The sequence below is a fragment of the Mytilus edulis genome, chromosome 14 (assembly GCF_963676685.1).
Source record: "Mytilus edulis chromosome 14, xbMytEdul2.2, whole genome shotgun sequence".
Classification (NCBI taxonomy): Eukaryota; Metazoa; Mollusca; class Bivalvia; order Mytilida; family Mytilidae; genus Mytilus; species Mytilus edulis.
In genome coordinates this window covers 22,298,304-22,325,106 of record NC_092357.1, presented here as the reverse complement: position 1 = coordinate 22,325,106, position 26,803 = coordinate 22,298,304, and the positions used below count along the sequence as shown (strand labels likewise).

At 30.4% G+C, this 26,803-nt stretch overlaps 1 protein-coding gene across 1 annotated transcript; it reads right to left on the bottom strand.

The window, feature by feature from the left end:
• Window positions 1–8,702: 8,702 nt before the first annotated feature.
• Window positions 8,703–26,713, bottom strand: LOC139504047 (fibrillin-2-like). Its single transcript, XM_071294106.1, has 21 exons — window positions 26,428–26,713; window positions 25,969–26,100; window positions 24,987–25,112; window positions 23,670–23,795; window positions 22,928–23,059; window positions 21,541–21,798; window positions 20,462–20,575; window positions 19,923–20,048; window positions 19,412–19,546; window positions 18,734–18,856; window positions 18,182–18,439; window positions 17,608–17,874; window positions 16,306–16,980; window positions 14,701–14,739; window positions 14,077–14,186; window positions 13,444–13,514; window positions 11,694–11,884; window positions 10,837–10,942; window positions 10,337–10,353; window positions 9,515–9,653; window positions 8,703–8,913 (listed from the first exon to the last, which is right to left on the bottom strand). The coding sequence occupies exons 1-21, from the start codon at window positions 26,711–26,713 to the stop codon at window positions 8,703–8,705; spliced, it is 3,642 nt and encodes a 1,213-aa protein (XP_071150207.1).
• Between the last annotated feature and the right edge of the window lie 90 nt (window positions 26,714–26,803).

The window sequence follows — 26,803 nt, the reverse complement described above, 5'->3', positions numbered from 1 at the left end:
AAATGGTCATAAACTATTTTAACTAAAAGTTATGTGAAAACGTTACGCTTTGATTTAAAAGATTTTTGATAAAATTCCTAAAGATATAAGATGTGAAGCGACCACATATGTGCATGCTGAGGTAAAAGAAGTTTGAAGTTTAAAATAAATATAATCAAATCAAAATAATCGGATACTTATTACTTTTGTAAAATGCATACAATAGAAAATGAAGCTGGTGTAACCTGTGAAAAAAGATAGAATCAGTGGCGGACTCAGAACTTCTCATGAAAAGGGGGCGCTGACTGACATAAAGAGGTCCCATGCCAGTCATGCTTCAGTGATTCCCTATAAAATTAGCCAAATTATTCACACGGAGATCCCCCCCCCCCCCTGGATCCGCCTATATATATGGGAATACCTTATAATTTCCAGGACCCCTTTAAATAATGAAAATAATAGAAATAAGGAAACAAAAGTTGTTGGAAATCTTACACCAACCACAGCAGCTTCTGTTAACTGGAAATTGCGCAAGTGCAAATGATTTTAAACGGTTTTTGATTTTGAATACTTTAATGTATATTGTTTTTTTTCTCAACATATGTTACATTTATTTTTATATATTTTCTTATTGTTATGGATATCCTCGTTCTCATATTATACGTACATTTTAATATTTTCAGGGGAAGTAACACAGAGACATTATCTGTTAAGTGGTGTAGACGTGGAACCTCAGAATCAACCATACCACGTGGCACAACTCCTAAGCAAAATCCGTTGCGCAGACCATTGTTTAGCGGATCATGTCTGTGCTGCGTTTGTATTCAACGGATGGCAATGTTTACTGTACAACTCGTTTAATTCAGGCTCAGTAAATCATATTGCGGGTAGTAGAATTTGGAAATAAGAGCAAGCACCTCTCAAACATTCTTACTGAAAAGCCGTAAAGTAAATAAACATGGTCATTGAATATGCCTTTTGAATTCAATAAGTACGACTTAAACTATTGCGTGACGTCGACCTTTTGTGAACCTCCGGGCTCATAGTTTCATTTTCGAGAATCAACGCTTATCCATGATTTTAGCTACAAAAAGTCATGAAATACTTAACTAATGTTTCGTTGTTGTTATACGCATGACAAACTCCTTGTTTATTGGAGTTCACATAGTAAAAAGATTAAGTCGTGTATTGTTAGATCAATTTAGTTTTATAATATTTATTATATGTAATAGTGTATTTGTAATTACGGGATTTTGAAAAATCCATAAAATGATTAGTGTTTTGGAAAAGTTCCTGAAATTAAAAGTGATTTAATGAACTTACTAAGATATTGCTATAGAGAATCCATAATTACAAGTATCAATTGAATATTGTGTTTTTCCTTATAGATATAGACTAAAGATTATATAAACTGACGATTATGATATATAGATGTATATTTTTTTTCATCTCGCCTTGATGGAGTTGAAAAGCGAGACTTAGGTACTGTAAATTCAGAAATTATTGCGAGGTTTTTATTATTGCCAATAATGCGACGGAGTTGTAAACGCAATAATTAAAACTCGCATTTTGTAATATTTTAACTGAATTAAGCATGACTTTTTCTCAAAATCGTAAAAATTAAAATCGCATTCAAGTGTAAAATGACAAAATCGCAATAATAAATGTGCGCAATAATTTCTGAATTTACAGTATGCTGTCTCAAATGACGATGGCGTCACCGGTGTCGGAAGCATCGATATATTAGTTTTTGATTAGGTCAGATTTAAACATATTTATTGGAAACAAGTTTGTACAGCTTATATTAACTCCTCTCCACTTTGCGGGTGCAAGTGCTGCCTTGTAGTGGCATTAACCTGCTCTTTGTCGACAACTGCAAGGGACTATTAAACGTGCAAGAGATATTGCTTTCTCTTAACACGGGTCAGTCATTTATTGTTCAAACAGACTATCATCGTTTCTGAAGACCATACTTGCAAATGGTGTGAAGGGAGAGTCGAAAATTTAGTTCCTGAAATCGAATTAGGAATGTTAGTGTTTGTAGTCCGATGCGCTTACCATTACACCGCGGCAGGTCAGCTTATTGAGAACCACTCTTTGAATGTCAATGATATTTGGTATGCAGTTATATCAACAGTTTTATCTTTCAATTCTGTAAAGATTATTCAACCCTGCATTCACCCTCAGTCACTATCTTCGACTTTGAAACTTTTACTCACTTTTTTAATACATGTATATGTATTAGTTCGTGATAGTTTAAGTGGAGCCGCAAGTGGAAGGTCAACTATGTAAGGTTTGTAAATGAATTAGCATTGGTACAACTCATTTTCATGGAAAATATTTGGCTCTACCTATTCAGTCATGATCTATGATTTAAAATGATTTGCATAGTTTACATGTTTAAATTGGGATGATATTCGTTTAATAGGAACCGCTAATGTTAAGTCAATAATATTTGATATGCAGTTGTATTATAAGATTCTTTTACAAGTTTGTGTTTTGGTTATCTTTTATTAGCTTAATTTATTATCGCAACATATCAAATTAAATAAGACTGCACGTATGTTTTATGGTTTATGGTTTGGGCATGTTTCAGTTTAGAGAGGTTTTTGGTTAAGACAGGTTTTCAGTTTAGACAGGTTTCACGGTATCTTAAAATGAATTGTGGCATAAAACTGACTGTCAAGGGTTAATTATATATTTATTTAATTTTTGCACTTTGGTGTACCTATTGATTCTTTGTTTTTCTCTTAAAGTTGATGTGTTCCCTCGGTTTTGGTTTGTAACCCAAATTTTTTCTCTCTTTCGATTTATTACTTTTGAATATCGGTATACTACTGTTTATTTATATCATGTGTTAACAGAGCCCGGAAATTTAGATACTATCCATGTCAATCATTTAATATAAACTTATTCTGAAAGGTTACCAATTCAACACTGAACTAAATCTTTGAAGATTTTTTTATTGGTATAAATATTGGTTTTGTTATCAGTAAATAAATAAATATCATTCCCATACACATATGTTATTTCATAATACAACAATTATTTTGAGATCATGTTTTTCGCTGACTATTAATGACGTCTAAACACTCATTACTTGTTAGGTGTGTACTGATTCATATTTTAGATACGTTATTTTTTTATTAGTTGCTATTGACTTTAAACTAGTTGACAGTAACTGCGAATAGGCTCTGATCTGTACTTAGTGTGTATTTAATTGTTAGGCATGATGGATGGATAAATACACTATCACGTACAGTCTGTGTTTTTCCCCTTTGTATCTATTCGATGAGTTCAGTCTTTTCAACTGATTTATGTTATTTGTTCTTATGTTGTGCTGTTGAAATATAGTTTGTTCTTATGTTGTGATATTGCAATATAGTTTGTTCTCATGTTGTGATGTTGCAATACAGTTTGTTAATATGTTGTGCTATTGCAATATGGTTAGTTCTTATTGTTGTGATCTTGTAATCCAGTTTGTCTTATGTTTTGCTATTGCAATATAAATTGTCCTTATGTTGTTCTTTTGCAATATAGTTTGTTCCTATGTTGTGATGTTGCAATATGGTTTGTTTTATGTTGTGCTGTTGCACCGTCGTCTCAGCCTTAGAATTCTGGAAATCATTGCCCCCGAGTCAAATATGTCAAGAAGGTGTAAATGAAATATAGGCTCTGTTTTAGGGATAAGTCGTGAGAAAGTTCAATATTTTTTTAGACGTCCAATTATATCTTGGTTTTTCCAGCATTCTAAACTCTGATGAAGTATATACGAATAAGTGTAAGAACATTGTAATCATAAAATAACAATCATATTTTGTTTGGAGAGGCTTTTAACCATTCTGCATTTTTTATGAAAGTACCAGTATACAAGTTCATTAGATACCAGCCTTCATCCTTTGTACAATATATTATTTGTTTTACAATGATTTTAAATGGTCACATATTTCTTATTTTCTTCTTCTTTGTGACGCATTAAGACAGAGTAAACATAAAACATATTAATCAATAAGTCATATACCAGAACATTGCATTAGGTTAGTATAAGACAATAAAACACCCTATTATAAACATATTTTTATTCTTATATTTGAAAATATATGCATAAATAAATTTTGATTTATATTGCTTAAGATAAAGTTGATTAATAATAACACTATTCAAAGACAAAACATGTAATTATGGGACATATCTTACTTCATATATATAAGAAAATAAATAAAAAATAATAACGATTTCAATTCATCTCTTTTAATAGTACTTTCACTGCTTTCACATATATTCAGGTAACGTGACTTGTATACATATAAAGTATACAGTGATGTCTATGTAGTTTTCTACATACATCGCATTTTTTTCTTTCTTCAGGACAGGTGTAATAACTCCAGTTTTAAATGTTAAATGACTTTGCTACCTTGCCTTCTTCTATGATATCTTAAATGACTCTGCTACTTTGAAGTCTTCTATTATTTAAAATAAACTCATCATAGATAATTCCAATCTATTATTAACTATTGCGTAATAAACTGCTTACAATTTATTCAAATTGTCAGCTATTTATTATTCTACTATATTTGAAAAAAATGACATAATACCATATTTCATATAAAAAAATTACAATTTCAATTTAAGTAAATGACAATAACATCTTAGGTAAAAAGGCGATTTTAACGAAAAACAAAAACAAAAAATCACCACAAAGTTTCGTTACAGTATATGAGGATGAACAAGTAAATTGATATGTATTTGATAGTAGTCATAACATTAGGGGGTCTACATTTTATTGATTATACTGAAAATATTATAATGTGATTAGAAGCTAAACTAAATGATGCAATATTAAAATTAAATACGAGAAGATAGCTTTTAGTGAATGCTTTGAGAATATCATAAGAACAAAAGAAAAGATTGCCTCACCATGCGTTTTTTTCGGCTTAAATATGAAATAGGAAAATTGAACATTGATTCCTTCAGAAATGCACTACTTTGGAATTATCTCCCCTGAAAATGCTAATATCAAAAAAATAAAAACAATTCAAGCAAATATTATTTACGGTTGTAAACATATTTATATTTATATGTTAAACATAACAAACATATATTCATTTAAATAATAAGTCAGATTAATAATCTACATTTTGTATCAAATTGTGCTAATTTTAATGAAAATCTATACCTAAGGTTCTGAGTTATCCAAGATAGCGAGAGACAACCATACCACATAAAATTACTATTCCAAATATCATTAAAATAGTATTGACTTTCAATATGAACTGCAGTTGATTCAATGATTAAAAGTAAAGCTTATGTAGAATTATAAAAGGTGAGGGTCATCAGACTCACCACTGTTCCTATTCGTGACTTTTTTTTATATATTTTTCAAATATTTATTTGTTTTTAATCTGACTTGTTTTAACAGCTGGAATGAGTATACCTATAGATTCCGTAATGAACAAAATTTTAAACACTTTGTGCAACAAATATTTAGATTTTTTTAAGTATCAGGGAAGAAATTTGATGTTTAATGTATCTATATGGCACGCCAATTTCATATATCCGACAAATATCTTAAAAATGGGAAATATTCTTTGACAATTGCAATATTGAATTTGAAGAAAAAAACATCATATCAATAACAAGATTCTGCAATGACAATTCATAATGTTAATTTTGATTTATAATCCCAAACTGGCCGTTACAAAAAAACACACTTTAGAGAATTTTAAATGCAATGTTCAATAAATAAGTATGAAAACATCAATTTCTGTATATATATAAACGTGTTTTTGCCATTACGGCAACAGAAGTATTGATTGTTTCCAATTTAGGATACATTTTTTTCGTTTAAAGTGATTACACTAAATATTCAATGGAAGGTAATAATATTTCTCATAAAATGAAAAACAGTCAGAAAAAACTGCTTAAAATGATGATCAATATGTGATGTAACACTAAGGATGATGATAGCTTTTGTGATGAAAAAATTAAAACAGTGAAAAAACAAGTTCCCCATTTCTCAAAATCACATTTTATTCTTTATTACATGAAATGCAATTTAAAGGAATCAGTCTGATATAATATCTGTTTATATTTTCCATATATCATATCTACAGTTTTATATTATAAAACCCTGGTGCATATGTACAAATTAATTTTCATCGACATGTCTGCGTTGTTTCTGTTCATCAGAATACACCTGTATTGTTGTGTGATTACATTTTCATTTTTCCATATTTTTTTTATAATACAGCAGTTTTTATATTATAATATTTTACCTTAAAATAATTACAATTGAGCGGCAGTCAAGTATAAAGATTATTATTTCTAAATATATGAAATTCATTATTTCTTTTCCACAAATCACTTTTAACATAATTTTGACATCGGAATATATATATATATATATATACAACATGATAGTTACATAATTCGAAATGTCAATGCGTTTATGTCTCTTTTTCATCATATGAAGAATATCTTTAAAATTATCACATGATTAGACAAAAGGCCTCTTATATGAACACTTGTTGAAATGTAATTAACTATCCCAAATCATCTATGCATTAGTTGTTGGACCTCCCACTATCTTCTGAAATAAAAATATACAAAATAAAGCAAATAAGCTTTAAAGCAACATTTTATTGTTCTGCATCTTTTCGAGATTTATTTCATTACATGAAATTATTGGCAAATTATTATACACAAGAACAAAATATAACACGTCTTCAGTGAAAATGTATTCATTTAGTCAATCAAACATGTATATATAATATCAGCTCACCAAAAAATGTATTATTGATAATAACAATATTTTCCTTGAAATTGCAAAAATATCATCATTAGTTCCAGACGTTATGCAGTTATTATTCTTCCATGTCAGAAACACTTACAAGCTGGATTTTTATTTATTGTAATTTTAGTTTTTTATCGTCAACTTCCTATCTGTTAGCAGGAACATACAATATGCCTCATTTTGATGGTATTTATATATCTTAATTGACAAATTATACTTATGCATGAACACACGATACAGATTTTATTAACAGGGATGTGTTACTTTCACAAAAAAATGTTTCCAAATTTTTTACAACCACCATGATCATAAATTACATAGTTGACTGATATCTTTCTGTGTTACAAGTAACCAACTAAAAGTTTTTTGAGCTTTGGTCTGTTTTGACCAAATAAAGCATATTCCCCGTTGTCACATCTAGACCGAATTTGAGTTGTTATGACAAACTCCGTACAGGGATCGTTTCCATTCCGGAACTATTTTCCTTTACTCTATCAGTGTGGAGATGTATACGGAACCGTATGCGGATCGGAGCTGGAACTGCCGGGGAGTTTTTTGTTTTGACTGTTGATATATTCATAGCAGGAGAAACGATTCCCTCAGGTTTTTCTTTTGTTGCCTTGATTTTGAATTCTTTTAACCATACATTTTGAACATAATTTAACTGTCGTTTATAATTTTAACATAAAATCGATTTTAAGTATCAATTATTTAACATTTACATATTTAGACATGAACAAAAATGTATAAGGAGAGGGTTAATATCTAACAAAACATGTTTAACCCTACCGCATTTTTGCACTTGTCACAGGAGTCTCTGACCTTTGTTAGTCATGTATTTGTTTTTTTTTAATTTAAGTTCATTTATATGTTTTGGAGTTTAGCGTGACGTTCATTTTCATTTTTTAATGGTGTGTTTTGTATATGCGACTTTTTGTATTTCTTTGGTTCTTATAACATGATTATGTACTTCAAAAGATCCCGTCAGTATGATATTGTTCTATTTTATGTCATAATATATTTCTATTATGAATTACAAAATACGTTGAACCACAAACGTCAAAATTATTCTATCGGGTAGTGGAATGAACTATTTGTAGATTCTTATAAATTCTATATAACTTTTGGACTATTTTAAATCTCGGTCTATTTCTGAAATGAATTCTTACATACTTTTGATATTTTAACCCTGTATGCTAACATTGCCTATGTGAAATTTTTAAATTGTTTGTATATACATTGAACGACAAGTATATGTGACGTATAACATTTTCTGACGTCAGACACGCGAATCAATGAATGTGTTTATAGAGAGATGTTTTTATGTTCTGTTAAATTGTTCCTTTTAAAATTGTTACACGATGATGACTGCTGTACCCATATTTTGACTATTTTATTTATAATGTCTGTTTAGTTCACGCATCATTCATTCATTGTAAATATAACGGAATGTGATGAGACTGTCATCAAAGTGAGAGTGTTAGTGCTATAAAACTAGGTTTAATCCATTATTTTCTACATTTGAAAATGCCTGTACCAAGTCAGGAATATGACAGTTCTTGTCACTTCGTTTTTGATGTGTTTTGTTATTTGATTTTGCCATGTGATTATGGACTTTCCGCTTGGATTTTACTCTGGGTTCAGTAATTGTGATCATTGTGATTTTACTTTTCACTTAGTAAATGTAAGTTCAACTAGTTATTGATGACCACGTCCGGGTGGATAATTTTCTCGCTGTGAGGACTACCTATTGATGACCTTCGACTGTTATCTTCTCTTTGTCGGGTTGTTGTCTCTTTGGCATATTCCCTATTACCATTCTTAATTTCACGTTCTTAATTTTACAAATTAATTTTGTCTTTAAAATATAATTGAATTAACAATGACTTAAGTCTATATAAATAAAAAAAAACTTACCGGAAAAACTCGATTAGTCTTTGGATCTGTTTCTGGCCTCTTTATACGATAAAGACCCATACAGATCTTTTCCACGAAACATCTCATTATCATATGCTCCTCTTTCTGACTCTACATACCTATCATTCCCGTAACCATAGAATGCACTACTTCTAGGGCGATTCCAGCTGTTGAATCGACCAGGTATAGCACCAGCAAAAAATCCCTCATGAGCTGGCATTGTTCTGAAAAGAAATAGATGAAATATGCATATTAATATATGTTCAAATGACTAATTTATTAGAGACAGGCAAATATTGAAACTTTTAACTGTACAATTTGGAAATCACACCGACGAAGGTTTAAAATATATTTGCTTCCTTAAAAAACTTGGCATTTTAATTTATTTAAATCCTATTAATAAATACAGTTCAGAGAATTAATTTAAATGGGAGTACCCCCGGGTACTCCGGGTAACACAATGTGCATGAACCTTTTGAATTGTTTTTTCAAGTATGTTATACATCACTTACTTTCTTGTCATTTAAATTAGCAAAATTTCCAATACAATTCTTTCATCAGAAGAATACAAAAATATAGATAAAATGGTTCTGATTTATAACCACTAAAAGTGGTTAGATTTGATAGATTTGGCTTTTGTTAACTCTGTATTCATAGCTGCATGTGATTAAAATGGTAAACTGTTTCACACAATATGATGATTTGGCAAAACACTTAATGGTTATTTGTTTGAATCTTGAAGAAAATCACAGATTATACAATGAAATTCAAATCTTTACCAACTGGAAATAAAAAGTTAACTTAATAGTTCTATTATATTCTGACCTGTCTAAATTATCATCTACTAATGATTTACTTTTCGGACGTTTACTGTTACATACACATAGGACTATCATCAATGCTAGGAAGATGAAAAGTAAAGGAAGTCCAACACCAAGGCCAATTATCAATGGGAAATTATCATCTGAAATCAAATAATAAGATTAAACATAAATTATTAGCTAGATATGTTATGTAAACAAATTAGGTAAAATGAAATGATAAGGCATATATCTGTATATCTAACTAAGAAGAACATTTATTACTCCAACTGCCCGTAGTAAGAAGTTGTTGGTTCACTCGTGTCGATGTAAAAATAACAATGAACGAACTAACTAAAATAAATTATTTGAATTGCAAAATTCATTTCCTGAGAACTTTTCCAAAATGCATGTTACTATCAAGACACATACTCTAGGTGAATAAGTTTTTGTTCTCTTTTCTTTTTCATTATATCTATCCTTATGACTTATGATTTTAATTCAAACTTGATATCTCATCTCTTTTATTTATACATGTACAAGCTTACTTAGTGTGATACAATTTTTCGTTCGGTCACTTTTAACCTAGCAGAAAGTCAAATCACAAAACAACCGAAAAGCTCTAATCAAATGGCAAAATTAAAGCTCAAATACATCAAAGGAATGGATAACAACTGTTATATTCCTGACATTGGTGATTGTAATGTTCAATATCAAAGTTATTTGGAGGATTTTTTTTCTATTTTTTAGCAGTTTCTGTACTTCTATTGGCAGCTACTTTATCATGTTTATATCTGATTATTAAGGTATACATATTTTGTGTATGATTTTTTTTATCTGAACTTACCTGTACTCTTAAGTGACCTAAACAAAAAAAAGAAGACATGTTTAATACTTATTCGTAGTACATGATTGTAAAACTCAAAAACTACACTATAACTAATTAAAGATGCAATAAAAAAAATTAGAAGCACAGGATACATTTCGTCATGAAACAGGAAAAAAGAAATTACAAATTCATACTATTAATCAGTTTATAAGTTTAAATAACGCATAGCTTTAATTTAGGAAATATTTATCATTATAAAGAGTAGAATGTTTTTCGTTTATGTAGTGTATCTGTTTAATTGCTACAGTAGAACTATCTACTGTCATTTGGCCGTATTTATTCTGTTAGTCTAATTTCCTTGTGAGACATATTCGAAATCTAAAATGATAAAGGAGACGTTAAAAATGAAATTAAAAAATAACTTCAGTTTTGTTCCTATACATTTTTATTTTAGTACCATTAGAATGATTTTTTTTTATTTAAATGAAATTAGAATTTAAAATTATAAGTTTACTTACGCACAATAAGGTACGCCATGACCATTCACAGAACATTCCTGTTTTGTTGGGCACGTGTTCAATGTATTGAATGTGCCACAAATAGTTGTTGATGTCGTAATTGTAGCTGCAAGATTAAATGAAAGTACTGATGTATTGTCCCTCATCAACGCAAATAAAAAACAATCATACTAAAACAAAGAATTCGTTGAATGTCGGATAATTTTGAATTCAGGAAAATTGACAAGAATGTATGATGAAAGCTAACATAACTACACAGGGTTTGACATGCTCACACGCACATGGCTTAGATAGTTTTTACTGGAATATTAGTGAAAGTCAAATTTGCCTTAGTCAATGACACATGGCTAAACATCATTGGATGTCTTAGTTTTCATTATATTTTTTTGTATCAATTTTCCTGAATTCAAAATTTTTTTACAGATTCGAATAAGTCTTTGATCTAAGCTATTTCAGTTTTAATTTATATTGAAATAAAGTTTGTTAACAGGTAGGTATAAATTATATTGAAACAAAAAACAACGAATGTAGCAAATACTATATTTATCCATATAAAAGGCTATTAAGTAACATTATGAAAAAAACTTGTGATCTTTTTTTAAGAGTTTAAACATGTGGTATGCATTGGTAATTTCTACCATATAATCTACATTTTAAAACTTAGTATGAAGAACAAATCATTTTCAAATTGTTTAATACTATAATTATAGAATTCCAAGTCATATTGTGATCATTTGACTTAATTTCTATAATATGATTTATATTAGGAAAATAAAGAATTGATATTATTATCTTATTAAAAAAGAATAACTTAGCCTATGAATAAAGGAAAACAATTAGTATGAGTAAGAAATTACCCTTAACTCCTCCTGCTGTGTGAATGGCAGCCGAAGTGGCACCAGCTGCAGCCGGAGAAGTTAGTCCTTCACCAAATGTCAGCATATCAACACCATTTACAAGGTTATTAGTGGCAGCAGCAACCTGATTTGGGCCAATCGTAGTTTTAGAATTCAATATGACTGCATGATCCACAACTAAACTACCTTTGCTGAAACAAAAAAAAAAATGGTCTTAAAACTAAAATTTCAACAACTTCAATACTTGCAAACATCGTGAAGCATTTATGAGACATAGAGAGGCTAAAACATTAATGTCATGTACATGTACTTTATGAATGTCAACAAGGTAGGATCGGTACCTACAGCTAAAAAGTGATAATAACCCTAATAACAGTTGTGTTGTCAAATCAAAGAGATAAATAGTTTCGCATAAATCTAAATAATTCTGAATTTCTATCCTATTAACATTTTTGTTTAAATAAAGCAATTTTGAATAAGAAACTTTTGATTTTTTTTCAAACTTTTTATATTCAGTCAAGCACGGATTATAATATTTAGGTCACGAAGACCTGAACAGAATTTTTAATCAAGCTTAATTACCTACAGGGTTCACACTCGTTCTTTTACCATACTTTTGATATATTACAAAAGGTGGTATCAGAAAATTAAATCATGAAACCATACATAACTTTTTAACTAAAACCAATAAATGTTTGGAAAAGCAGTAAACAAAAATCCTTTACGTGGTTTGCATATTGAGATAACTATAGTATTATTTGTTTGTGTGTACCTCTTTGTGTGTTTGTTCTGTACTTTGTCACACAGAGTTGTCATTTTAGCTATATTGTTATAATATTTTCACCAGGTTTAACCCATCATTTTGTTTAAATGTCCTGTACCTAGTCAGGAATAAGGCAGTTTTATCGAAAAGTTTGTTTCTATGTAAATGGGCTTTTTTTTTACTTAAGTTTTCTTGTTGTTCCTTTGTTTTCCTCTTATAGTTAACGTGTTTCTTTCAGTTTGAATTTGTAACCCAGATTTTTTTAAATAATCTATGTCTTTTGAACATCGATATATACTACTGTTGCCTTAAACATTATGGTCATATAATTAGTCTTCTCATTATGATAGCAAACATATTCCTCATACACAGATTTATGAGTATTAACCATGCAAAATACCATCTCATAACTACACTGATCCCAAGAACAAATACCTTAAAAAACCAATACAATTGCATCACTTTTAAGTTAAATCAACATATTTGTTAAGTTTCTTTGATAAGGATGTATTTCCTTTGTTTATGTACTCATTTGAACAGACTTTAACAAAACAAGATAAAAGGACTATTCAAAATATACAAGGACAAGAAGTGTGTTCTCCTTATAGAGTGTCGTTTTTTTTTTCTTAACTAATGGTTAGAAATGAATTAAGACCCACGAAATTTTCACGAACATGATAACTTCCTAACTCCTGTTGTCATCTAATTTTCATTTATTAGGAGTGATAAAGACATTAGTATTGGTACCATTCGCATAAAACTATTTGCAAATTATTGGAACAGGGAATATTCTGTAGCTTCTCCTAGCTTATTCTATATACAACTTTCAAGGGAATATAAAGTATATGTGTAGCGTCGAACTATCCTACCTTATTCTATACACAACTTTCAAGGGAATATCAAGTACATGTGTAGCTTCGAATTATCCTACCTTATTCTATACACAACTTTCAAGGGAATATAAAGAATATGTGAAGCTTCTCCTACCTTATTCTATACACAACTACTTTTATGAAGTTGTCTTTTGTTGCAGCTGAATTAGAGTAGTAAGTTGTCAACTGAAAAGTAAAAAAAAATGTTTTCACAAACTGAAAAAGGTTAACGTACGCTTCAGTCACATTAATTTATGACAATTTAATTTCATAAACAATTTTGTTATCAATGTTTGCTCTATTTCACCTGGAAATTTATATTGACTTTTTCAGAAGATTTAAGTAGAATTAGATTTATGAATTTCATGATGCTATTAGTTATAAGACCATCGGTTTTTTGAAAGCAGGATTCTTGTTGTTCAATGTATTTACACAGAGCTCGATGGTTGACTTCTGATTGTTCCATTATTCTGTTTACTCTTGGTCATAGTGTAGTCTTCTTAAAGTTATGATGTTTCTACTGTTCCTTCACCTGTTTTTTCCTTTACCGTTTTGAATTGTTCTTTATTTATATTACCATGATGTAAACGATCCAATTTTCACATCAAATCAACAATGTTTTTTCCAAGTAACTTTTAAAACCAAGATGGATACTGTATTAAATCATATTTTCAGATATTTATAATATCATTCAATAAGGTTCTGTTGGACCGAATACGACATTCAAGGGCATTGTTTATGAACTTACCACTGCAAAAGTCTCATTAAATAATTCTTGATAATACACAGTCTTTTCATTGGTCAAGTCTCCTTTAGGCGTTACACTTATTGTCATAATTACTTCTACTTTTAATTCACCTATAAACAGAATTATCAATTTCAAATTATTAAAATATTGGTACCCGGCAGTTCAGATTTTGACTAAACATGACACTATATGAACACCTTAAATGCAAGACTGTGAGAGACAAAGATGAACTTATAAGCGGGAATCAGAAAACCATCAGATATGTTACTTTTGATTTTTTTTCACAAGGAAATAATGACATATAACTTCACAAATTGATTGTTATTCCTCGCCATTCCTCAGAGCAATTGAGCGTTATTCAGATGAGAACTAGTGATTACATACAGCAATCAAAATTCATGTAGTTAATCTTACAACAATTTAAGATTTTGAAAAATAAAAAAATATATATTTAATGGTGACAGAGTGCCACTACTTACCAGTTTAGTAACGAGAGTGAGAATTGAAAATTACTTGGTATCAACTCGTGTTCTTCAATTTCAATATAATGATAAAAATATCAACATTTAAACTAAATAAAAATACTTTGTTAAAATTTATAAAAAATAGAATAATAAAACTTACCAGATACAGGCGTATATATTGTTGTTGTTGGAATATTCACTAAAATAGAATTTACCAAAATTAGTTACTTTTTTAAATAATCTTCAAGGACGAGATTTTAAAATTTAATCTTTAATACGAAGGCACACACTGAAATGTCTTGTCTGAGTAACGGTCTTTGTAAATGATTTTAATGTATCTAAAACGTAGGTACAATGTATATATAGTAAGACAAGAACTTGACACTTACAATGATTCATTAAACTAAGGTCAAGGTTGAATACACAAAACAAGAAAGACATGTAAACTTTACTGTCATTATGTACACCAAATACAGTTGAGCTGTTATGAAGAGTATACCGACCTAATCACCAAAACTACTGGATGTCCAATGCTTGGTGGAAATGAGGTGGAGGTCAAATTAATATTGCAGGATGAACAAGAATCATTGATCAAATATAAATGACCTTTTGCTTACAGTGTGTAAAAAGTAAACTTAATCATAAAATCTTAATGTTGACCAATGAATTTTAATATGATGTCTGGCTAACCATGTTTGTTATACATGTATAACTTGCAATGATTCCAAACACCGAATTAATGTGTCCTTTTATACTCATAACTGCTTACAATCAGTTCATTCACTTGATAACAAATTAGTTTTATGTAATTGAACTATGAAGGGTTATGGGGTTCGTGTTGCTTATTCTTTAGTTTACTATGTTGTGTCATGTATACTATTGTTTGTCTGTTTGTCTATTTAATTTTTAGCCATTGAAACTGATTCCCCGAAGCAGTAAATAAGTCAGCAATATTTTCCATTATGTCTGTAAATTCTATTTTTTTCTAAATAAATTTTCAAGTACATTATAGTATGTGACAGAACATTATTATGTATTATTTTGTAACATCTATCCTAATTTAATATACAATATTCATCAGTACTATCTCATCATATTTATCCTTTTAAAGATTGTATTGACCTTTTATTGCAATGTGCATAAGAAAAGAAAAGAAAAATTGTATGGCAACCTCACGGAGTTTTGGTGAAATATTGTTATTGTACGTGTCTTTTTTTCTTTTTTCTTCCACTTTTTAAGATCAGCTTATATCTTGGAATTGTATGGCATTTCCAAGATGGACATCATTACAATGGAAACAGAAGAATTGTGAACATATTTTTTGTTTGTGGTGAATAATTTGAGTATGCCTGAAATTTGGAAATGGTCACTGTTACCATGGACAAAGCAGAGATATTCTTAATTTTCCAAACGTAAACTTTATGAAACTTCAACCGAATGATACCTGAACATGTGGATAATTGTAATTTGACATTTGAACTTTTAAAATGGCCGCCGTAACCCTGGAAACAGCAACAATGTCAATAATTTCGGAAATGCTCCAAACTTAATGAATCTTTACAACAATGTTAATTTGGGTGTAGATGTGCTCTTTAACATTTGGAAATTTCAAAATGGCTGCCGTTATAATAACAGTTGGAGAACGATGGTGCCATCCGTTATTGCTAGCAATTACAAATCTAGTTTTGTTCTGTTTTTCAAATAAAAAAAAAACTGTATCTTCTTTTAAAAAAATTGAACTATAGTATATTTTGTACTTTGATACCTTCAGTAGTTGTGGCATCTGTGTTTGATGCCTCTGGTTTTGTTGCTTTTTCGGTTGTTGTTTCTTGAGTTGTAACTTTTTCAGTTGACCCCCTTTTTGATGTGACAACCTTAGTGTTTGCTTCTGCAGTTGTTGTCTTAACTGTGGTAACACCTTGAGTCGTCGCGTCGAGTGTTGTGATAGCATGTTGTGTTGTATTTTCTCGAGTTATTGCGTCTTGTGTTGTTGCCTCTTGTGTTGTAGCCTCGCTTGTTGAAGCTTCTTGCATTGTATCTTTTTTCGTTGTAGCCTCTTGTGTTGTGGTAGCTTGTTTTGTTGAAGCCTCTTGCGTGTTAGCTTCATGCGTTGTAGCTTTGTGCGTTGTGACTTCTTGTGTTGTAGCTTTGTGTGTTGTAGCTTCTTGTGTTGTAGCTTCTTGTGTTGTAGCTTCTGTTTTTGTAGCTTCTTTCGTTGAAACGTCTTGCGTTGTCGCTTCCTTCGTTGTAGCAGGTTGCGTTGTAGCTTCTGGCGTTGAAGCTTCTTTCATTGTGTCGTCTTGCGTTGTAGCTTCTTGCGTTGCAGCTTCTTTCTTTGTAGCGTCTTCCGTCGTAGCGTCTTGCGTTGAAGCTCCTTGTGTTGTGGCGTCTTGTGTTGTAGCTTCTTGTGCAGTGTTTCCGGCAGTAGTGGTTTCTAGAGCTTAAGAAGCAAAAAATTAAATTATTTTAATGAAATGTTACAAATCTGTTTCGACCAATGGCAACATTGCATTTGTAAAGCTTTTCCATTTCTTATACCAGATCATTGGATCTTCTATTGAGTGTCACATCAATCATTTACAAAAATCGTTATTCATATATACTGCAGCAAAATTTCAAAATTTGTTAAAATGATACAACATGTATAGAAATATTTAGCCATGTCATGTCTTAACAGTGTCAACAAGAATAATAAATTAATAATCAGGAAATTCTAACCAACATAATGTTTGTGCTATATAAACAAATATAATTTTTTTATATAGAATTGCACATGGCTTCATCAATACCATGCAATAAAACAACATAAACATATTAAAGGGTACACAATGGAAACAAGTCCTGCATAACCAATTTGATAATTGTGCATTCATTATTATTATTTGGGTACCAATTTTCGTGGATTTTGTTTGTATAGGTAAATCAAGACATTATAAGCTCAACGAGGAACATATTTTATATTGTCATTGATTACGACTTTGCAAAGCACAAAATTAAATATCAACACATGCAACGTTTCCTCTATCCACGAAAATTGGTATCCACAGTACTTGAAAAATCAGCCTACCTTGGCAACTTCCATCAGCTACTTTCTGGTATCCAGACACACAATTGCACTCATGGGTACCATTTAAATTGTAACATTCAGAATTAGAAGTAGTATTGCATATAAAGGGATTAACGTTACACTCATCAACATCCGCAGAACATGTGGTCCCATTCCAGCCAGTTTTACAAGTACAACTACCGTCAACATTGTTACAAGAGTAAGTATTGGTTACAACACAGCTACAGGTCTGAGCACAGTCGTTACCAAATGTGTTAGAACCACATCCTAGAAAGGAATTGATTAAATTTCAAAAATACAAAATTAAAATGCTATTATCTGATGTTAAGGATGAGGATTTTTCATGTCAGTATTTTTTTAATTTTAAGGTCATTTTTATATATCTTTTTTTTTTTACCATTCTCTATTCTATAAGCAGTTATATAAATCCAGATCCCCTTATCTGGAAGATCATATACTATCTTCCTGTAAATATCAGATATATAGATATATAACCTAACACGTAAAGCTGATAGTCAAATTTGAAAGTACAAAACAGGTATAGATAAAAATATATATTTTTCTTTCAACTAACCTTTACAAACATCTGCAGAGTTAAAATAACCATCATTACAGATACAAACATAGGATCCATTGGTGTTTTCACACATTGAATTCGTCTGACATATTGTTGTGTTGGTCAGACATTCATTGATATCTGATTCACAGTTATCTCCTTTCCAGCCGGTTTTACAATTACAACTGCCATCTGTACTGTTACAAGAATTGGTGTTTGCTATCACACATGTGCAGTTTTCAACACAGTTGTGTCCCCATTCTCCCTCAGGACAAGCTAAAATATGATTGAATCTAGTTAGTATAGAACAAGACCATGGAAATTGTTGTAGGTTAGTTTCATACTGACATACACATACAAGAACATCAAAGATTGTTTTAATAAGTATTGAACTATATGTATCGACTTAAAGAAAAAAATATAAATGGAAGCTTCTACTTTCAATACAACGTATGACTACTTTTTGTTTGCTCATAACTAAACAGTCTTTCTGCATTGTGACTTTTTTATTTAGTCTTTTTTAAAACAGAAAACAAATGCAATATTAACTACATAAAATTGTTTACCAACCGGTACAACTCTGTGCATCACTGTCCAGTTTTGTACCGTTTTTGGTACAGGAGCATTCGTACCCTGGTGTTTTATCAGTACATTTATCAGCACATGGATTGCTCGTCTCACACTCGTCAATGTCTGAAATATTTCATAAAAATTGGTAAGGCAGCACTGTATCAAGATAAGGTTGTAGTAATTTCTGGTTAAATACACTTTTTTAGATTTAAATGAGATGAATTAACTTTTCCTTTGGTCTTTGTTAGTAGTCTTTACAATTAGGTTGGTGAAGGGATTTATTAGGAATTATAAGAACAATTTATTGTGATTGATGCATTACTGAATTTTATTGAAATCAAAGACTCTTTACATTACGAGAGTTCCTTCACGTCTCCCAACATTCATGACAGTAACTATTTTGTACAATGAACGTAAAGAAAAGTTCATAAAGTACATCGCTTCTTGAAGACGTACTATGTGTTTCCTTTTAGATATATGTTTTTTTCTATACGTATCTTTTTAAGATATATCCCACTTTTCCTTGTATTCGTAAGGATTATTCTTTAATTTTGATTATAAACATAATGATGGATTAGGTTTTAATAATAATGTATACAATATCAAGGGAGCACATTTTGCAATCTTTACTGTCTCAAATTACTTAAATGTATCATGGGAAATACAAAAAATACATACTTTCACAGATTCCAGTAACATTATCAGCCATTGTTAGATTGAATCCTGTTCGACATGTACAATATTCTGATCCATCAGATTTAACAGCACAAGTTCCTGTCGAGGTACAATTGAAATTGGAACATTGGGTGTTAACTGTGAAAAAAAATAATAAGTAATCATATATATATATAAGTATTGCAATGATTAGACACGTTTGGGATAATATTTTACCAGATTATTTTCATATATAATTGGTACATTAAAATATTAAAGCCATTTTTTGATAAGATGCATTATACGAATCTTATAATCATCTAAATAGTATCCCGAATCAAAACTAAATTTAGTAAAAATAGCTATTTTTTTCAAAATACAAGTCTGATTATTTAATTAATTTTCGACCTTTTTAAGACCAACATGAAATACTTATGATAAAAACGGATTATATGAAATGAGAGTTAATCCTAATTCGAAACTGTAGAGTTAACAAAGTGGATCAGGAATTCAAGATTTCTGACAAAAAATTTACTCGTGCATGTCCTCTGGTCTGTTTTGCTCAGTAAGTATCCATCATTACAAAAACATTTATAACTTCCTGGAGTATTAAGACAGTTCTGGTCACACTTGTTCAAGGTTGTGTCACATTCATTGATATCTACAAAATAAAAATTAGCATTATTCGTCTTAACAAAGTATATTAAACATGGCTGAATATTTTATTTTTCTAAACATTTGTCAGCCATTTCAAGGTTGCAATTCTTTATATTTTCTATTCAAGCAGTGAATAAAAACAATTTTCAAATTTATTTGAATTAAATAATAAGAAGTGAAAGCAACTAAAATATGTATTCATCTTCGTATCAACAATATCAAAATTAAAAAGACTACGAGCTATTAAATTGATTTCCCCTTAATACAAATAATGCCAAGTAATTGGTTGATTTCTTTTGTACCAACACAAATCACATAACATTTTGCTGAATATATCTTAGTAGAAGTATCACACATAATGTGATACTGGGATCTGATGTTGAACTTTACAACAATATACTAAATAATCATTATTACCTTGACATTTCTCATGAGCATCTTTTGTAAAGCCAGTGTTGCATCTACATGTATAGCTTCCATCTGTATTGGTACATAGTTGATCACATAAATTGTTATCACACTCGTTTACATCTAAAAGTAGAAATCAGGTTTTACTAAAGGACCATAAGCCCCTTTACACAAAAACAAATAAATCAAGGTTATTTAAACTAGATTCAATTACCTCTTCTCTTGCGTGCTTAACCAAGCCTTTGTATAAAAATAAGTAAACTAAACTTGATCACATGTCACAAATAAGTTCAAGTTATGATGGTATGATACTAAACCCCTAACGGGAAGGATTGTGCCTGATGTTCATATGATGAAATCATAATCTTTCAGTCAGTTTAATTGAAGTCTGGAGCTGGCATGTCAGTTAACTGCTAGTAGTCTGTTGTTATTTATGTATTATTGTCATTTTGTTTATTTTCTTTGGTTACATCTTCTGACATCAGACTCGGATTTCTCTTGAACTGAATTTTAATGTGCGTATTGTTATGCGTTTACTTTACTACATTGGTTAGAGGTATAGGGGGAGGGTTGAGATCTCACAAACATGTTTAACCCCGCCGCATTTTTGCGCCTGTCCCAAGTCAGGAGCCTCTGGCCTTTGTTAGTCTTGTATTATTTTAATTTTAGTTTCTCGTGTACAATTTGGAAATAAGTATGACGTTTATTATCACTCGACTAGTATATATTTGTTTAGGGGCCAGCTGAAGGACGCCTCCGGGTGCGGGAATTTCTCGCTACATTGAAGACCTGTTGGTGACCCTCTGCTGTTGTTTTTTATTTGGTCGGGTTGTTGTCTCTTTGACACATTCCCCATTTCCATTCTCAATTTTATCATAAAGTAACCTATCAAATAATTTGTTTTTTAATGTAGAAAAGACTTGACAATGATTGTATTACTTGATGTTTTAAGTTTTGATGGTATTTGGTTCTATTCAAGATTATTTAACTTCATTTTCATTAAAGAAGACAATTTTGTTGGATTTAAATTTAATAGTTATGCAAAATTTCTAATAATAATATTGACATCAAAATCATGTTTTGTTTACCAGTACAGGTTCCTGTTTCATTCTGATAACCAGCCACACACTTGCAGACAAAGTTGCCAGGGGTGTTGACACATTTTTGGTTGAGAGAGGTATCACAAGGGTTGACTACACTATTACACTCATTTATGTCAGCATCACACTTAGTCCCCTGCCATCCTGATTTACACACACATCCAGTAATACTGTCACACCTCTCTGCCCCAGCACCACAGTTACATGTATTATTACAGTTGTCACCCCAGTAAAACTGATCACAATCTGTAATGTACAGCAAGCATTGTGTCAACAATATGTCATGTAATATATACTGAGCCAAAAAGTTTAGCAACACTTTTTTTCAAATTTTGTTGATTTTGTGTCTGGATTTTTTTTTTTATTAAACATCATTGATATAATCCTTAGTTTTACCTGTCGTTTTAAACAGTCGTATTTTTCCCCTGGTGATTGATTTTGCGCAATTTTAGCTTTGCACGTGTAATTGATGTTTTACCTTCTGTAACTGTACTTTTAAAACGAAATTAAATTTTTGTTGGCACCAACGTTCAGAAACACACCATTGGTAAGAAAAACACATAAAAGTTTGAAAAAATTGCATAGGGCGTCAATAAGGTCTCTCCTAAAATGACCGTCAGATGACTCTTGGAATGGTTAATGCAAGAATTAGTGTTGCTGACCTCGTGGCTCAATTTAAGTTGCATAAGTCAACAGTTTAAAGACTTACAAACAGATATGTCGTAAACCAAAAACAACCATCGACGAAGGAGGAGCGTTACCTTCGCTTTACGTCAACACGTAACAAGTTTTTTCCGGCCACAAGAGTAGTGCATTGACTAAGGGCAGCTGCTGGTGTGTCTGCCAATCCTCCATTGATGAACTCAGAGCATGGCCGAGAAATTGATTTCGAATAACACTATACTCATTTCCGCATTTTGACCCTCCCGGGCTCCATAAAAAAATATCCTAATGAATATGAGTGTTAACCATTCATGTTGCTTCTGATAGTCATAATTCCATTTTTATATTATCAAAATTATATCTTGTTATGATTTGGTAATAAAATAAAATTTCATATTTTTGTTGCAAAACTTTTTTGGCTCAGTAGATATTAAATTAAAAAGGTCGTCCTGAATATGCATGAAATATTTGCCACTGGACGTTAAGCAACCAACAATCAATCAATCAATTAAAAAGGTCCATGCTAAGTTGAATTTTGAAAATTTAATTTATTTTTCTGCCAAAAGATTAATTATACTTTTTTTGTAACAACTGCAATTTGCCATATCTCATTTTAATTAAAGGAAAAAAATCATTTACATTTGTATATATATATATAAAAAAATAAAAATAAAAAAGTTGTATTGTTCTTTTCTAAAAACTTTGTACTCACCTGAACAAGTTCTATGATCGTTCTCCAAGAACTGACCAATTTTACAACTACATTTGAAACTTCCTGCTATATTAGAGCAAGTTGACTTATCAAAACACAGATTTGTACTGTCATCGTTACATTCATTAATATCTACAAACAAATATAATTTTTTTTTAAGATTTGACTGTGGTAACATTCAATTCAATTTTTGTTCCATATCAATAAGGAATAAATGTATTATCATGATTCCATACATTAAGGAACCTCTAGCCTTTTGCTGTTTGGTTGGGTTTTAAAGCTCACAACAAAGACCTCATTATATGAATATTTTGTTTAATATCTGTGACCATCGAGTGACACTTTTCATATAAGGTATTACCAATACGATAGTTCTGTGATACGGTAGTTAGTTGAATCTTTCTTTACCACGTGACCAGAATGTAGTCATCGTCAATTCCAACACATGCTGATAAATGGGCGATTCATTTTCATTCTATACCTTACAAAATATTTTGGAAACCAAAATCTAATGAGATGGTCACCCCTCAGTCGTACAGGAATCAAGTTACGTACTTACGGAACATAAATATTTTCTATACTACCATTCAGAATGACGATTCTTAAAGTGCTGGAAACTTTATTAGAGCAGGGATACAGGCGTGCCTACTATTTAGTAAATGAAGTCATAAAGATGTGCGAAATCGACGATCTTTTTCGATGAAAGACATTACTCCAGAAATGACGTAATAACAGTGTTTACCTGTACAAGTTTGGTTATCAGCCTGTAACACATATCCAGATTTACAATAACAAAATGCAGTGCTGTCTTTTAGTCTGCATGCATAACTACAGGTCAGGTTACTCAGGGTACCACATGGATCAAACACTAAAAATTAAAATAATATACTTGTACCTCATGTTCAAATTTATCATCTATAAACATTCTTTAAGAGTATATTTTAATAAGAGAAATGTAACTAGCAAATAAAAAGTGTCAGTAAAAAAACATCAGAGATATTGAGATAAAAGAGTTCTTAAAATCTATAGTATTTTTTTAAACACTCAATATGTTTAATAATATATAAAGATTCTGCATCATTCGAATCAATTGAAGAGTTGTTGTATATATTACATAATATTTTGTGTGAACAAGTATCTTTCTCGACATTCAAGTATGAGTTAGATATACAGAAATTCATTGAATATACAGAATATGTATTTAATATACAGAATATGCTTTAATATACAGAAACTAATTTAATAAACAGATCTAATTCTTTATACAGTAACTAATTCATTATACAGAAAACTCATTTTAATATACAGAAACTGTCATTATACAGAAAATTGATTTAATATACAGAAACTGATGAAATATACAGAAACATATTCAATATGACTAAAACTCCCTCATATTCAGAATCTTATTTAAAGTGGCACTAACAACTAGATATATCACATTTTGCGTGTTCAATTGTTTAAAGGAAAATAATGTCAACATTGAAAGTGCAACAAAGACAAATCATTTGATGGACTGATTTGATCCACAAAAAAAATAATTATACAGGTAAAAATGATGATTAAAATATATTGTTAATCTATAATATGAAATTATATATTTTTTGGAATCAGTGTGAAAGAAGCTATCATATGACACCGGAAGTGACATTCATTTCACCGGAAGTAGCATGTTATCTCCCTTTTATCACTCAAAAATATAATTAAACCATTATTTATTGTATCAGTATGAAGAAACTATCTTCTTATAAAAATTTCTTTGATGTGGAAAGACTTTCAATTGTTCTCTGAACAATTGGTTTTTAACTATGTTTATATCGCTTATATGGCAATCGTAGGTCAACTCGACAGTTAATTATGTTGTATCTAGACTAAAATACACACGAAACTAAGCTATATTTATCGACCTCATGCACGGTATATTGTTTATTTTAGACTTTTTATAATTTTGATAAATGTTTTACATTGTTAAAAATCAAATATGAGAATTTGAGTCAAATCAGTGAACACAAATTTGACAGCTAGCGCTCCTTTGATACACAGAAACTAATTAACCTACCTTGTTTACAAGTTTTTCTGTCATTGTTGAGTTCATACCCAAATAAACACCGACAGTTATAACTTCCCACATTATTGACACAGTCTTGTTCACAATCATCAGACTTGGTTGTGCATTCGTTTACATCTGTAGTATATCAAAGTTTTTTTTTAAATTAAGATCCATCACTACCAACTAGGTTAAAAAGCAACTTTACTGCCAGCGGTGTCTTCATTTCATATTTAAATATTCTAGTTATTCAGAAAATTTAGTGTAAATGGAAGATAACCTTTCTGTGTAATAGTTTTTATTCACAATTAATAGTTATATATTTCAGACGATTTGGAGTCTGAAATACTGTATAAACAACAGTTAAATGATGACAACAAATGCTGTTTCTCTCTAGAAATCTTTTGGGTTGTTTTTGTTATTGGGTTGTTTTTGTTATTGGGTAGGTTTATTATTGGTGTATGTACCAAAACCTGGTCATGTTTATTTGATTAAAAGCGAAAGCCAACACATGGCATGTCATGCATGATGGAAAAACAATGATCAATTTTGACTTTTAAATGATAATAAAGAATATCCAAAAAATGGGCTTTTGACTAATAACAATAATTGCAGTATCAAGGTTTGAAGCACAGTTTGTAAGGGTTTATACTTTATGTTATATTTTTTATTTATATTTATTTCCATGTTTTAACACATAATGCTTACGAGTTATTGTTATCTAGTTGTCTATCAAACGTTTCAATGTTGCTTTAATCATGCCATCAATCATATAAGATGAAATACATTTCAATAGTCGATGTAGCTATCTACTTTAGCAAAAGCATCAACTACTCAGTACCTGGACCAAGCACAGATTTAGCATGTTAAATCTAATATGTGCAACATCAACATTATGGAACCTTACAAACTTTAGAACTTACTACTGTGAATTATATAGTTATATTGGATTAATTTGTCACTTATATTTAATGTTTTACATTTCTGATCATACCTTTACATTCGTATGAATTTTTTGTTTGGTAGCCAGTGTTACATCTACAGGTATATCCCCCATCTGTATTTTGACATGTTGAAATTGTTGCTGGACAATTGTTTGTTGTTGCACTACTGCATTCATTTATATCTAAAATCAGGCATACAGATAAGACAAGATAACATAATATTATTAACCAATCATAGTGCCTAAAATTTGAGCTACACAATCAAATGAATTACAAACCACTTTTTTTATCTTGTTTGTGCTGTACCTTTTTTGTTTTGCATGTACACGTATTGCAATTGCAGTTTGTATCCAACGCAAACATATGTTGGAATGTTGTTTTCAATTTAGACTTATAAATATATATAAATATATATATATATATATATAAATGTAATACATTGTTGTGGCAGGCTCTATTGATATACAACACAAATATTGGATCATTAATTACAATAACCTAATATTTACCTGCACAAGGAACGCTGTCGTCTGCAGACACTTTTTCATAACCAGATCTACAGTTACATTCATAGCCGCCATCTTCGTTTACACAAGTCTTGTCGTTAGATTGACATATATCTGGAGTATCTACACATTCATTGGCATCAACGTCACAATAAGTTCCAGTCCAGGCGCTGTTACAAACACATCCACGACTAGGATCACACCTTAATGCGCCTGGTCCACAGTTACATTGACTTGCACAGTTATCACCATAAAATGGACTTACACAGGCTGTCACAAGATAGATCATTTTGGTAATACACATAATAAATAAAAAATATATTATATCAGATTGGACTAATAATTAAATATATTTCTCATCGCCTTACATTTTCAGAGA